General features: G+C 32.8%; 1 protein-coding gene across 1 annotated transcript; it reads left to right on the top strand.

Moving 5' to 3' along the window:
• The first annotated feature begins 22 nt into the window (after positions 1–22).
• Positions 23–16,322, top strand: LOC143075386 (RPA-interacting protein B-like). Its single transcript, XM_076250775.1, has 8 exons — positions 23–125; positions 4,662–4,755; positions 6,343–6,519; positions 8,141–8,222; positions 11,643–11,754; positions 13,566–13,629; positions 14,753–14,890; positions 15,787–16,322. The coding sequence occupies exons 2-8, from the start codon at positions 4,672–4,674 to the stop codon at positions 15,814–15,816; spliced, it is 687 nt and encodes a 228-aa protein (XP_076106890.1). The 5' UTR covers positions 23–125; positions 4,662–4,671; the 3' UTR covers positions 15,817–16,322.
• Positions 16,323–16,774: the final 452 nt, after the last annotated feature.

Genomic DNA, 16,774 nt, shown 5'->3' with positions numbered 1-16,774 from the left:
ACAATCAAGTCCTCAGGTCATTTTCAGACACCTGTTGTGGTTTACGTCACAACATCTGTGTTCAGGGGAAATAACTCTACTTCCTTACTTTGACAAGACACTTTCGCGGGAAATTTACATTTCTGGTAGGGCAAAGAATTTTATTGTGTATCCCCCAACAGTAGCTATTGCTGTTTAAGTGTCAATCAATGTGACATTTATTATATCCAAAAGCTGTCAAACTCAAATTTTAATACAATTGTCTGTATACTATTACTAGTGTCGACCTGTCACAGACTCACACACTCTCAGTCCATGCAGTCAAATATTAAATCACATTCACTGGTTTTCTATCCATGGCAAAATATACTGTTCTAATATACTCGTCTCATTTGGGGGGTGGGTCTGATCCCTGAATCCTGCATGTTGTTTATCGAGAATCCTGTATCCCGCTTCTCGCAGCCCCATATTAGCGCATGTAATTTCCTGTGTCCAGCCTTACTTTCTTTACTGTTTTCACGCATAATTATTCGGCTTTCACGTGTCACACTTAAAAAAATCGTCCAAAACAGCATCATGTTTAGACCCCAATGAGACTCACTTGTTTTCTTTAGGCCCTGTCCTGATTATAGCCGTTCTACTTAATTTTGTAATTATCAAAATAAACCAATGAAATTTGTTTTTTTTTAAACAGTCATCTACTATAAGAGCAAAATTTACATGATCACATTGGTGTGACCATATATACGTGATCACATTATATTGGTGAGACCATACATACATAATCACAGTGGTGTTATACATGCATGATCACATTGGTGTGACCATACATGCATGATCAAAGTATTATGACCATACATTCATGATCCCAGTGGTGTGACCATACATGTAAGGACCCAGAACAGTGGCGGATCTAGAAATTTTCATAAGTGGGGGCCCACTGACTGCCTAAGAGGGGGCCCACTTTAGTCACGCTTCAGTGATTCCCTATATAAGCAACCAATTTTTTTCCCGAAAAGGGGCCCCCCCCCCTAAATCCGCCTCTGCAGAAGAGTAAGCGGCCCTTGGACACACTGATGGATAGCCTTTATTCAGAAAAAAACTAATGACAACACTGGACTAACATGAGTAACGTCACATGATTTAAACCTATCCATTTTCTAGAATTCTTATTTCTTAATAAACTCTTAATCTTAATAATTCTCTGTTTTCATTACAATGCCTTAATATCTATTTAGAGAGTGCCTTAATATTGTGTTGTCCTCCGTGCAAAGGTTTCCCTTAAAATGTAGCCAATTGCGCGAAGAGTGCCCTCTGAGCATGCTGAGAAAAAGTTACCCTGGCTGGACATTTTTTTCTAATCTTGAATGTATTCCCTTAACATTTGCTTGAAGGCAATTCTGGTAATATATACGAAATACGAAATATTTAATAAATCATGTATATACAATATACAATTTTGCTTAAAATTTTTATTGCCATGATTACTACCTTTTTCTTTTCTTCAAATCATATATTTTAACACGTATTTCTGATGGTATGAATCGTTTTGATAATATAATTATTAATTACGTGGAAATTATTTAAATTTAAGACATCAACATTAGATAGAACAGCAATGTCAGGTAAAAAATAAATTACCTGTCACTTGAACAGTTAAATTTCAAGACAACTTACTAACCTTGATTTAGTGTTCTCCCCAGGCCGTTTTTTCACCGTGATGCTATAATAATTCCCGCGACGCTATAATTATTTTGAAGATGCTATTTTACTTGTCCTCAATTTTGAACTTTCATCTATTATCGATTATGATCATAAAAATTATATCACCTTTAATTGTAATCCCTTTTTTAAGTCGGACACTAAAGGCAATTAAGAGATTAAATAGCCAGGTTTTAATTGCCCTCAGGGTGATAACTGTTTGGATGCGACTATCCCAAGCTGACACTTGTGACATGACTAATACCACGTGTCTGCAATCACCAATTTCGACATGGAAAAATGCAATCACAAAAACAATTCGAAATCTTTGTTTTGTATTACGAAATTTCGAAGATTAAAACAATTTTTTTTTTTAAAGGTCTTTTATTTGTACAACTCTCCAAAAAATACTTTCTTTCTCTTCCGGTAATACGAGAGCGAGAATTTTGGTTTTGAGCTAAAATAAATTTTATACTTCTTTAAAAAGTGATCATAATTGGCTTAAGTTTATGTTTAATTCATTTAATGCATTAAAAGCGTCTTATTAATTCACAATCTCTTGTCAAACAATGTTTATTCTCGGACTCATTTTCGTAAATTTTTCTACGGCCGCCATTGCACATTTTTGTGTAAACTACGGATCGGAACCGGACCAGATATGACAAAAATCCGCATTTTCATGATAATGACAACAGACGGACGGTAGACAGAAAAAATATACCAATAGAGAAAACTACGCATTAATAGACTATTTGTTAGATAACTTTGTTGAAAATACGTATCATTTTGATGTAAAGATAAGACACAACTGGGACTAATTCATTCAGTGCCATGAAACAATGAATTTCATAAACATGATAAAAAAAGTTTTTAAATTGATATTTTTTTTGCTACTTTATCTTTACATAATATAATATAAAAAAAATAGTTAATTTTGTGTACTAGATATTTAGTTTTGTATATATATACAGGTTGCACTATAATGAACCATTCATTCATTTGACTTATTGTTGGGTAACTGAAAGCACATATTTATTTTTATTTGGCACAAGAGGAAAAAAATAATTCTGTAACTATAAATGAATAAAGAAAACATAAACTGAAACAACTGTTTTTGTTGTTATAGTTTAATTGTATTCTCAGTTATGAATTGAACAATATAAACTAAAACATATAAAGGAAAAAGAGCATCAACGCGACGCGACAAATGACATTAAAAAAAAAATACAGTTATTTTTTTTACGCAAAATGTGATGCTATCCAAAATTTCTGGGGAGAACACTGCTTGATTGTAATGAGGGCATATTATAGTAGGGTTTGTTTTGATAGTACAGTACTTATTCATAATATCACTTTTATGCTGGCAATGTGTGGCTTTTTAACGCTAAAGGTCAGGTCAAAAAGATTGCATTAACATCATGATCAGTAAAAATAAACCTTAATTATGTTGAAATGGCAAACCTACATATACATTTTATGTCATGATCATGCAGGCTCTGCTCAACAAATCAAGATAAGAATTTATCAGTCATCAGTCAAGTCTGGACAATATGACCCTTTTGAAAGCCCTGTTCAAATGACACATACATGACATATCAGGTTTCAATTTACAGCAATAAAAACAAATATTGTATCTTTGTAAGCATTGTCATGGGCACACATCAATGTAATGACAATGCTTTCAGCATTAACAGGTTGGAGAACGGATTCTCTTGAATGGGTATTTTCCTCCATTAATTGGTATTTAATCCATGTTAAGTTTCAAACACACACACACACACACTTAAAAGATGCCTTATGATTTATATGTTGTAAATATATACAGCTTAGGCCAACTAAAATTAATTAGTAGATTTTCATCCAAAATTTTGAAAAAAATGGGGCGGGTGGGAGGATTTTATTTTTTAAATTTTATTTAATATGAGACCTTCTTGCGACGTGAACTTCATATATATGCAAGTGTTACAATTAGCTTACACCATGTACATGTGTAAACATGTATAAAGAATCGTACATAATTTTTCAAATTCTTAAATAAATATCTCTGATTGGCAACGACAGTCTACATGCCATTGCTACTTTAGAAACCTATTTCCAGTAAACAGTAAAATCATGGAGAAATTCTCTATTCAGTTGGACTACTTTTTAAGCGATGGTTTGTAGTCCCCATAAAATTATGCAAATGCAATGGTATGCAACACAAGTATTATGAATGAAATGAGAACTCAAACAGTGTTGGTAATAGACTAGTAGGGTTGTGCTTTAAAGATTCTTAAGTTATACAAGACTGAAGCAAATATAATTACAATGTAAAACATGAAGTTGTTTAATGACTCTTTTAAGGGTATTTGGTGTTTTTAAACAAAAACAATAGCCATGGGTAAATCTATTAAAGGGCTTTCTATAACACAATGTGTATGTTTGCCGACTTTTTGAACTCAATATACGGTCATAGATCTAACAAGTTCGTGCTTTTGTCAGTTTCTTTAATTAATCCAGTTATTTTTTTTTCTACCAATGTTTTCCACGATTCTTGCGCTTTTGAAATTTTTCAGAGCCCAAATTTGCTGACACAAAGTCAATGTTTTATTAAAAAAAATCCACGGTTTTCTAATGACAGAAATTTCCAATTTGTGACATACCGCGATTTGCGTTCTTGGACACAGCGTATTACTCGTAACCCAAATATTTCATGCCCTTCTGGTAATCTATCTCTATTCTCCCTAGATGATATTGTCATCATTGAGCAGTAGAATTTGTCAACATTATCGTTTTAAAGTAATCGAAACAAGAAATATGAAAACCGAAATGTGTAACAGGAAGTTCGGATGAAACGAAATTATTGACAGTTACCGGTAACGGAAATGAACAAAATCCGGAAATCATAAATTTTTCAAAATAAAAAAAATCGGGGCGGGCGGGGATGAAAATCTATCAATTAATTTTAATTGGCCTTAAATGTGTTTTATTTATTTTGCCAGATAAAGAAGTATGTCTGGAAGTGAAAAGACAAAAAAGAACCACAGGGACATGTACAAAGCTAAAACGCCACCATGGAAAGAGACTTATAGAAAGGTACTTAAATAAGTCTCTGATTGAAATAGCTATCAGAAGATATGGTATGAGCAGTCAGGGGACTTACTTAAACAATTGAAACCTTGAACTTCACAGGAAAAATACTCCCACTGAGCACTGTGAAAAATCTTTTAAGAAAGTATCAGTTCATTATGTAAAGCCATTATTATAGCATTTTTTCAACTAAAATAGAATTTTCAGCTAAATGATAGCATCAAAGGCATAAACCTTGCTACGTAAAAGAAGCAAAAAGTTCATATTTTTTTAATTTTACTAATTAAAAGATATTATTTAAACCTATGTGTTTAAAATTTTGAAAAAACTACAAAATCCCAATTTGTGACAAAACCTCGAATTTGCTACTCAAATAAGTGATTTAAAAATCACTTATATCAGTAAGTTCCCTGACTGATGAGTGCTAATGAGACAACTCTCCATCCAAGTCACAATTTGTAAAAGTAAACCATTTTAGGTCAAAGTATGGTCTTCAACACAGAGCATTGGCTTACACCGAACAGCAAGCTATAAATGCCTACATGTATGAGAAAATTGATATTGTCATGATTGTAAGGCAAAAAGACTAAATACGTTAGTCATGTTTGGTTTGTTAGAAACACAGCAAAGCCTATCTGACCAAACCAACATAAATGTCTGACATGCATATAGAAGGGCAGGCAGTTTCAAGACCATCTGCCATTTAATGGGTTTGGCTTAAATAAAAAAAATTCTTGTGTTTAGGGTTTCCTTACCTACTGTTTTTTTAACCTCTCCCCTAATGTTTTTTGGCATTTATTTTTTTTGTGAATCGTGACAACTCTCTTACTTGGACAGTTATGTTTCAGCACAGTATAAAAAGAAACTAAATAAATAGACAGCAGAATTACAACTTAGTTGCAAGATTGATAGTAAAATACAAACAAGTAACAACAAACAAAAGACTCAAAGTCACACTTTAAGAGTAAAGAATTTATTGAAAGCTAGTTCAAAGTAAAAAATGTCAAGCATCTAAATGCTTTGAAGAAGTTAGAAGTGCAATGCCAATGAAAAACCCCCAGAAATAATAGGCATTATCATGATTATAAAACCTATATTATCAGGATATTATCCATAAAATTTTCACTACTTTTTAATTCTTTCACATGTACATTTTGAGTACAATAAATTGAGAATGAAAATGGGGAATGTGTCAAAGAGACAACAACCCGACCAAAGGCAAAGAGCAGACAAGAGCAGACAAGAGCTGAAGCTTTCTTAATGTTAAGTTGCTTTAATTTGCCTACAGCATAACAAATAAACATTTAAGAAAAGAACAAGACAATCATAAAACTATTTTGTACCATTATTGTCTCACAAAACTAAAAAATGAATCAATGACTATACTTTTAATTGACTATGAAGGCTATGCCTTTCTGTTATAAAAGCTTGATTAGCTCAGAACACAGAAAAATTGGTGCTCAAAACATTTAATCTAATATTGGATTTCTGAGTCTTGGTATGATAATTAAACAAGATAGTGTTATGGCAGTAAGCACTGGCTGTTTTCTGATATTTTGTAAGGGAGATAATTACATATTATTCTTAATTCAGAGATGTTTGGACAGATTGAGACAAAGCAGGTCCAAGTTTCAGGACCGATTCCGTGGTATAAACAGTAAAGAAATGGAAAAGGATGCAAATGATAACTTTATACATGAGTTAATGAGAGAGGAACTGAAGATAATACAAAGGTCATTTCAGGGGTCACCTACTTTTGATGATATTGAGGTAAAAGTTTTTATATCTGGCATTTCATTGAAAAACATGAATTACAAATGGCTACAAATTAAATGAATCCCATATTTAACACATTCTGTTACAGATGTTTATTGAATAACCTTTTACTCAGTTTTTCTTGATTTTTGTCGAGCCTGCAACTTTTGTTGCAGAAAGCTCGACATAGGGATAGTGATCCGGCGGCGGCGTTAGCTAACTTCTTAAAAGGTTTATATTTTAGAAGGTGAAAGACCTGGATGCTTCATACTTTGTATATAGATGCCTCATGTTACGAAGTTTCCGTCAGTCACATGTCCAATGTCCTTGACCTCATTTTCATGGTTCAGTGACCACTTGAAAAAAAAGTTCAGAATTTTTGTAATGTTGAATTCTCTCTTATTATAAGTAATAGGATAACTATATTTGGTATGTGCGTACCTTACAAGGTCCTCATGCCCGTCAGACAGTTTTCACTTGACCTCGACCTCATTTCATGGATCAGTGAACAAGGTTAAGTTTTGGTGGTCAAGTCCATATCTCAGATACTATAAGCAATAGGGCTAGTATATTTGGTGTATGGAAGGACTGGAAGGTGTACATGTCCAACTGGCAGGTGTCATCTGACCTTGACCTCATTTTCATGGTTCAGTGGTTATAGTTAAGTTTTTGTGTTTTGGTCTGTTTTTCTCATACTTTATGCAATAGGTCTACTATATTTGTTGTATGGAATGATTGTAAGGTGTACATGTCTAGTGGGCAGATGTCATCTGACCTTGACCTCATTTTCATGGTTCAGTGGTCAAAGTTAAGTTTTTAAGTTTTGGTCTTTTTATCTAATTTTATATGCCAAAGGTCAGCTATATTTGGTGTATGGAAATATATTATGATCTATATGTCAGTCCCGCAGGTTTATTTGACCATGACCTCAATTGCACGGTTCATTACACAGTGTTAAGTTTTTGTGTTTTGGTCTATTTTTCTTAAACTATAAGTAATAGGTCAACTATATTTGTTGTATGGAACTTTTGTTAGCTGTACATGTCTGCCTGGCATGGTTCATCTGACCTTGACCTCATTTTCATGGTTCATTGGTCTTTGTTTAGCTATCTTGGTTAATGTTAAGTTTATGTGACAGTTGTAATAAAGCTTTATACTTAGGACTATCAACATAATATCAATGATTAGTAAAGAAGGCGAGACATTTCAGTGTGTGCACTCTTGTTTTCCTTTTTAACGGTTGAGGAATAATTAGAGATGTGAATATTAGGGTAGCAACTGAACACAAATGACCAAAAGACAGAGGTCAACATGCTGTAGTCATTAAATATGTTAATCTATTAATTATACAAAAAGTTCCAGAAAAAAATAATAAAACTATGAAAAATTTCAATTAACAAACAACAAAAAACAAAAAACATGAAATAATTACAACATACAATCCCAAATAATATGTACAAGACTAATGATATTTCTGATATGGGACGTGCACATTTATATTTAGTACAGATAAATGCCTGTATAAGAACATATACTGGTACATAGAAACATAAAACAAAATGTTTTGTTTGTTTGTGTAATTACAAATATGTGTGTTAAATATATGCTAGATTCAAACTCATTTACTTCTTTCTAGATGGAAACAGACAAATTAGACTTCGATGTTGATGAATATGTAACATATTTTGATGACATTCAACAAGAGCTGATCCAAGAAGGTACGTGGAATATTTTGGCAGTAATATAAGTGCACAATTTTTTGTTGAGCCTGCAACTTTTGTTGCAGAAAGCTCGACATAGGGAAAGTGATCCGGCGGTCACATGTCCAATGTCCTTGACCTCATTTTCATGGTTCAGTGACCACTTGAAAAAAAAGTTCAAATTTTTTGTAATGTTGAATTCTCTCTTATTATAAGTAATAGGATAACTATATTTGATATGTGCGTACCTTGCAAGGTCCTCCTGTCTGTCAGACAGTTTTCACTTGACCTCGACCTCATTTCATGGATCAGTGAACAAGGTTAAGTTTTGGTGGTCAAGTCCATATCTCAGATACTATAAGCAATAGGGCTAGTATATTCGGTGTATGGAAGGACTGTAAGGTGTACATGTCCAACTGGCAGGTGTCATCTGACCTTGACCTCATTTTCATCATGGTTCAGTGGTTATAGTTAAATTTTTGTGTTTTGGTCTGTTTTTCTCATACCATATGCAATAGGTCTACTATATTTGTTGTATGGAATGATTGTTAAGTGTACATGTCTAGCGGGCAGATGTCATGTGACCTTGACCTCATTTTCATGGTTCAGTGGTCAAAGTTAACTTTTTGAGTTTTGGTCTTTTTATCTAATGCTATATGCCATAGGTCAACTATATTTGGTGTATGGAAATATTTTATGATCTTTATGTCGTCGAGCAGGTTTTATTTAACCGTGACCTCATTTTCACGGTTCATTGCACAGTGTTAAGTTTTTGTGTTTTGGTCTATTTTTAGCTCACCTGGCCCGAAGGGCCAAGTGAGCTTTTCCCATCACTTGGCGTCCGTCGTCCGTCGTCGTTAACTTTTACAAAAATCTTCTCCTCTGAAACTACTGGGCCAAATTAAACCAAACTTGGCCACAATCATCATTGGGGTATCTAGTTTAAAAAATGTGTGGCGTGATCCGGCCAACCAACCAAGATGGCCGCCATGGCTAAAAATAGAATATAGGGGTAAAATGCAGTTTTTGGCTTATAACTCAAAAACCAAAGCATTTAGAGCAAATCTGACATGGGGTAAAATTGTTTATCAGGTGAAGATCTATCTGCCCTCAAATTTTCAGATGAATCCGACAACCCGTTATTGGGTTGCTGCCCCTGAACTGGTAATTTTAGGTAATTTTTGCTGTTTTTGGCTATTATCTTGAATATTATTATAGAGATAAACTGTAAACTGCAATAATGTTCAGCAAAGTAAGATTTACAAATAAGTCAACATGACCATAATGGTCAGTTGACCCCTTTAGGAGTTATTGACCTTTATAGTCAATTTTTAACCATTTTTCCTAAATCTTAGTAATCTTTTACAAAAATCTTCTCCTCTGAAACTACTGGGCCAAATTAATCCAAACTTGGCCACAATCATATTTGGGATATCTAGTTTAAAAATGTGTGGCGTGACCCGGTCAACCAACCAAGATTGCCACCATGGCTAAAAATAGAACATAGGGGTAAAATGCAGTTTTTGGCTTATAACTCAAAAACCAAAGCATTTAGAGCAATCTGACATGCGGTAAAAGTGTTTATCAGGTCAAGATCTATCTGTCCTGAAATTTTCAGATGAATCGGACAACCTGTTGTTGGGTTGCTGCCCCTGAATTGGTAATTTTAAGGAAATTTTGCTCTTTTTGGTTATTATCTTGAATATTATTATAGATAGAGATAAACTGTAAACAGCAATAATGTTCAGCAAAGTAAGATTTACAAATAAGTCAGCATGACCAAAATGGTCAGTTGACCCCTGAAGGAGTTATTGCCCTTTATAGTCAATTTTTAACCATTTTTTCGTAAATCTTAGTAATCTTTTACAAAAATCTTCTTCTCTGAAACTACTGGGCCAAATTAAACTTAACTTGACCACAGTCATCATTGGGGTAACTTGTTTAAAAAATGTGTGACGTGACCTGGCCAATCAACCAAAATGGCTGCCACGGCTAATAATAGAACATAGGGGTAAAATACCGTTTTTGGCTTATAACTCAAAAACCGAAGCATTAAGAGAAAATCTGACAGGGTTTAATTGTTTATCAGGTCAAGATCTATCTGCCCTGATGTTTTCACATGGATCGGATAACCCGTTGTTAGGTTACTGTCCTGAATTGGTAATTTTAAGGAAATTTTGCCGTTTTTTGTTATCTTGAATATTATTATAGATAGAGATAAACTGTATACAGCAATAACGTTCAGCAAAATAAGATCTACAAATAAGTTTACATGACCAAAATAGTCAATTGACCCCTTAAGGAGTTATTGCCCTTTATAGTTAATTTTTAACACTTTTCATAAATTTTTGTTAATTTTTAGAAAATATTTTCCACTGTAATTACTGGGCCAAGTTCATTATAGATAGAGATAATTGTAGCAACAAGAATGTTCAGTAAAGTAAGATCTACAAACACATCACTATCACCAAAACACAATTATGTCATGAATTTATCCGTGTCCATTGTTTAATATGCACAAGACCAAGGTGAGCGACACAGGCTCTTTAGAGCCTCTAGTTCTTAAACTATAAGTAATGTGTCAACTATATATGTTGTATAGAAGCATTGTTAGCTGTACCTGTCTGCCTGGCATGGTTCATCTGACCTGGACCTCTTTTTCAAGGTTCATTGGTCTTTGTTTAGTTATCTTGGTTAATGTTAAGTTTATGTGACAGTTGTAATAAAGCTTAGCTTTATACTTAGGACTATCAACATAATATCAATGATTAGTATAGAAGGTGAGACATTTCAGCATGTGCACTCTTGTGTATCTAAGGTTTACTAATGACTAGGGTTTAATTTCTTTTGATTAATCAGATTAAATATCACGTCAAATTTGGTTAAAAGGTAACAAATTTTACAGGTAATTTGAGCAAAAAATTGATAAGATCAACAAATAGATATGTATTTTTTTTACAGAGAAACATCTTGCAGAAAGTTATTTGGCAGATAGGAAAAGTTCTGCTTGTCTATGATAATTTATGTGGTTTTTAAAAAAAAAAAAAAATATATATATATATATATATGTTGTGTATGTATGTACTTCATAATTGTATATCAAAAGTCTGTTGAAATGTAATGTCACTTAACTTGTTACATTGATTGCGCACACATTTTTTGATGTTTAACAAACAACAATCATTCAAAAAAAATTGTACTATACAGAAATCAGATATTAAAATAAACATTGTTCAAACTTTTTCAAAAATGTTTGTATTAGTGAAATAGGATTAAAAAAGGTCACTCATTGTGCTGGGAACCTTTTTAAATGTAAAGTTGTTTTTTCATTCTGTTTGGTTTATTACAGAACATACCAATTTTTGTAATTCCTTATGCTATACCTCAACAGTAATATATCTCAAAATTTATAAGGTTTCTTCTATTTTTGTTTTGCAGAGAAAACAATGATTGATGAATATGAAAACAGTTTACAACAAGAAGAGAAATCATTATGTACAGCCATAGAAAGACTTTGTACAGATGAAGTTATATGTCCTCTTTGTCAAAAGTAAGTTAGTCATTTGTACTATGACAAATTATATATTTGTCTAATTTTACCAGATTTATCCTTTTCCTAACTTGTTAATTATTTTTATTCAATCCCGATGTGGTTCTTTTCATCTCAGTTCTTCATTGGTCAGAATTTAATTAATTATCTCACGATGGATACTGATCTAGAGATTTTTGGGCTATTAAACCATTATGTATGCTATCATATTGTCAAAAATGTTCCAAACTTAACAAAAATTGTTTAAAAGTATTTTAGTGAATCATTTTTTACTTTTTTATTTTTTTTTGTATATCAATAATGAAAATGTATAATTTGATAATCAAAAGAGAAACAGATTCTTACTCATTATCAAATTTATTCAATTTTGAGTTAAAATATTGAATTTAAAGTCCATGCTTTTTTTTCCGATCTAGATTAGATAAATAGAATAATTCACTTATTCAAATTTATAAAAATATAGTTCTCAAACCACTATTAAATGATCCATGTGATTTAAGCTTTATGATAAAAGATATTGTCATGAGTGTAGTGACCTCATTTGGATTATAAAGTGGGAAAGGGGAATGTGTCAAGGAGACAACAACCTGACCAAATAGCAGACAACAGTCAAACAGTCAAAGGCCTAGCCACCAATGGGTCTTCAATGCATCAAGAAACTCCTGCACCCGTAGGTGTGTTTCAGCTGGCCCCTAAATAAAAATGAATACTAGTTTAGTGATAATGGTTGTCATACTAAACTCCGAAATATACACAAGAAACTAAAATTAAAAATCATAGCATGCGAGTCATCTTAATTAGCATTAATTTGATTATACCCGCGCTTTGAAAAAAGGGGGGGTATACTGTGTTACCTCTGTCTGTCCATCAGTCCGTCCATCTGTCCCATGAATATTTTTTTCGTCGCATTTTTCTTAATACCCCCGCTTTGAAAAAAGGGGGGTATACTGTTTTACCTCTGTCTGTCTGTCCGTCCGTCCGTCCGTCCGTCCCATGAATATTTATCGTCGCATTTTTCTCAAGAACTACAAAACATTTTTCTCAAGAACTACAAAACAAGGATCTCTGAAATTTGGTTTCAGGGTTTGTATAAGTCTGCTATACCGTTTGATGCGTTTTCAGATTCATCACTCGACAACTTCCTGTTTACCAAACACTTGTATTATTTTACGCATGATAACCAAGTTGAAAATTTTCATCACATTTTTTCTCAGGAACTGCAATACAATGATTTCTGAAATTTGGTTTCAGGGTTTATATAAGTCTGCTATACCGTGTGATGCGTTTTTAGATTCATCACTCAACAACTTCCTGTTTACCGAAAACTTGTATGATTTTACACATGATAGCCAAGTTGAAAATTTTCGTCACATTTTTCTCAGGAATTACAATACAAGGATTTCTGAAATTTGGTTTCAGGATTTATACAAGTCACCTATTCCGTGTGATGCGTTTTCAGATTCATCACTCAACAACTTCCTGTTTACCGAAACACCTGCATATTTTTTACAATATTAAAATTATCCTTTTGCGACGGGGGTATCATTAGTGAGCAGTAGCTCGCAGTTTCACGTGTTTATTTCAATGAGGAACAGTGGGAAGGATTGAAGGTTTTAACAAAAAAATTAGTTAGCTTTTAGAAGTATGAACCAAAAGATAAGGAAGGATCAATGAGGCAACAAAAGAACAACACAACTACCTAAAAGATGTCTAGAGTGTCTTTTCTATGTAACTAGATACACATAACAATTATAGCCAAACTCTATGAATAAAATCTCTTTATACTCACTGAATTATTTTTTTCTCTCCAGAAGTCAGTTGTTACAGAACAAGGGTGTAATATTTTGCCGATGTGGGTTGAGAATAGATACAGAGGTAGGCAAAACTTCTAATCCATTACAATTTGTGACTCAATAAAAATAAGGAGATGTGGTATGAGTTCCAATGAGAAAACTCTCCATGTAAAAAGTAAACAATTATAAGTCAAAGTACAGCCTTCAACATGGAGCCTTTGCTCAAACCAAATAGCAAGCTATACAGAGCCTTAAAAGGGAGAATGTAAAACAATTAATTCAGGAAAACTAACAGTCTAATTTATATAAAAAACAAAAAATGAGAAAAACTCTCCATGTAAAAAGTAAACAATTATAAGTCAAAGTACAGCCTTCAACATGGAGCCTTTGCTCAAACCAAATAGCAAGCTATAAAGAGCCTTAAAAGGTAGAATGTAAAACAATTCATTCAGGAAAACTAACGGTCTAATCTATATAAAAAACAAAAAATGAGAAACTCTTATGAACCACACCAACTAACTACAGTCTCCTGACTTGGGACATACAAATGCAGCAGGTTTAAATGTTTTGACAGGAGCCAACCTTCAGCCTAGCCTGAAACAGTAGTGAAACATTACAACATAAAAAGACACACTATAAAATATCAATTGAAATGGCTGACCTCAATCAAAAAGACAAATAATTATTTTCAAGTCTATTTGAACTGAATTAGTTAAATTTAGAACAGTTGCAAAACAAGTTGTGCTAGTAATAGGCAATGTTTTAAAACATTTGGTTTTATTCTGTAAAACATTATGAAGATAACAAATTAAATAAGTCCAGAAAGCGTTGATTTTATTATTTCATTCAAAGAAATAAGACAAAAGAATTCACTTCAGTCTTCAAAAAATAGAACAGAAAACCTAAGATTGTGCAACACAAACCTACACATAAAGGTAAAAAATGTCTTTTGACAAGCGACACAAAAGTCATGTCCCCTTAAAAGCTAAAGATTCTAGTCTGCAAATATTTGTAGTGCAGGTTATCATTTGTGTGTGTGACTGACTGACTGTTTATGTTTGCTAATTTAATACATTCTAGATGCACTTGCTTTAGCTTTTTGCAAGCTCAGCACTTTGACACCTTAAGATGGTTTGACCAAGATGTGACAAACTGTATTATTTCTCAAGTGATATTAGAATTATATGCTTTGTTTCCTATTGTAGCAAGACTGCATAACCTTAGCCAATGTTAAATCTTCTTTAGAAGAAGGTATAAATCAGCATGGTACTACCTGTGAAGGAGAGGCTGTGTTTTCTTCTGTTCAGGACTACGGCAGTAACAACTTACTCATGTCCTGTAAGGTTGGTACCTTTGTTTAATTTGATTACATGTACCTTCTTAAATCTGTACAAGAAAGTGAAATATTGCTGTTGGAGCATTGTGTCCTATGGCCACACACTCTTAATATACAATATACAACAGAATTCTAAGAATCAAAACATGTTTTACAGGCAACCTCAACCTAACAAGTTTACCAGGAGTATATAATAATTTCCATAGTTGAAAAGTTTTTTTCCCCCAAATTCTGTGCCATTAGGACTGCCAAAATGAAATGTTTGAAAATTTGAAGGTCCTATTTGTAAATTCGAAATTAAAAACAAGATATCAATTATTTCTTTACATACCAAATAGCAAATTTATACTAAAAAAATAAAATTATTTTTATGCTTTATAATCATGTAAAATGAAGTAAGTAGTTCATCTGCAGTGATCGCTAGCCTGTCAACTCTGAAGTTGTGAATTTGAACTCTACTTGTTGCAAGGCAGATTTTACTCTGATTTAAATATTGACTTGCTTGTTATCTTTGTATACACTGTTTTCTACTTCAATAAAGACTGGTTCCCATGGTCTAGTTAAGAGAGCTGAAAGTGACATTAAACTTCAACAAAGCAACCAATCAATGTATCTGTTGGAAAAACATTTAAATTGGGAGCCAGTAAACTTAATTTGCCACCATCAAATTCCTAATTGATGCCGTCGAAGCATAAAATACATTTGTACAATACAAATATCCATTCTAATGAAACTGATAGAAAACAACTTTAAAACATACATTTAACAACTGCCATACATTGTCTGCGCTTGGCATACGTTTTCATAGCATGCTATGAAAATTAATGACTTTATCCAATGAATATAAACATTATAAAGGATATTGCATCAGAATCTATGATTTATTTTATTTTGTTCTTTCAGACTTGTGATTGGATGTATATTGTGATTTAGACCAGAAGTAATTGTGATTGGATGTATATTGTGATTTAGACCAGAAGTAATTGTGAATGGATGTATATTGTGATTTAGACCAGAAGTAATTGTGAATGGATGTATATTGTGATTTAGACCAGAAGTAATTGTGAATGGATGTATATTGTGATTTAGACCAGAAGTAATTGTGAATGGATGTATATTGTGATTTAGACCAGAAGTAATTGTGATTGGATGTATATTGTGATTTAGACCAGAAGTAATTGGATTGAAGACCTGATCAAATACCAAAAGGATATTATTGTAGACACTGGCTTCTCTAAATGTTTTTTATGTTTGGAATTAAGAAGCAAAATAACTTGAGAGGTTCTTGTGTTTTAGAAAGCTGTTGTGTGTACTGAATAAGTGCTTTAAAAACTGTGTTCACATGGAGAATTTGTAAAAATACATTAGTTGTGATAATGAAGTATTCTATGTTTGTGTGCAGGTACATGAACGTGATTGTAAATAAATTGTTATGTTGATATAGTTAATCTTTTAATTACACAGAAAGATAACAGGAAACACAAAAAATATAAGGCCGAACAGCAGACTAAACAAATTGCAAACACCATACTTCTCTGGAAAAAAAAGATAATTGTATTCTACTACTTTATTTTAATTGTAGTTTATGTTAAATGTCATATTAATATTCCTACCACATCTTTGGATTTTTATACGCCCGTCAAAATTTTGACGGGACGTATTATGGTATACTAATGTCCGGAGTCCGTCTGTCCGTCCGTCTGTCTGTCCGTCCGTTTGGCGTAAACATGTCGCACCGTAACTTAAGAACGACTTATCCAAATTTCATGAAACTTAAGATAGTTGTTTCTTATGATGGTCAAATGATCTGTATACTTTTTGGTGAAAATAAGAATAAAACTTTTTGAGTTACGGCACTTTGTAACTAAAACAGGGGTGGTTTTTTTTTCAC

Source organism: Mytilus galloprovincialis, chromosome 5 (assembly GCF_965363235.1).
Source record: "Mytilus galloprovincialis chromosome 5, xbMytGall1.hap1.1, whole genome shotgun sequence".
Classification (NCBI taxonomy): Eukaryota; Metazoa; Mollusca; class Bivalvia; order Mytilida; family Mytilidae; genus Mytilus; species Mytilus galloprovincialis.
The sequence above is the reverse complement of the archived record's forward strand: the minus strand, read 5'-3'. Positions and strand labels throughout refer to the sequence as shown.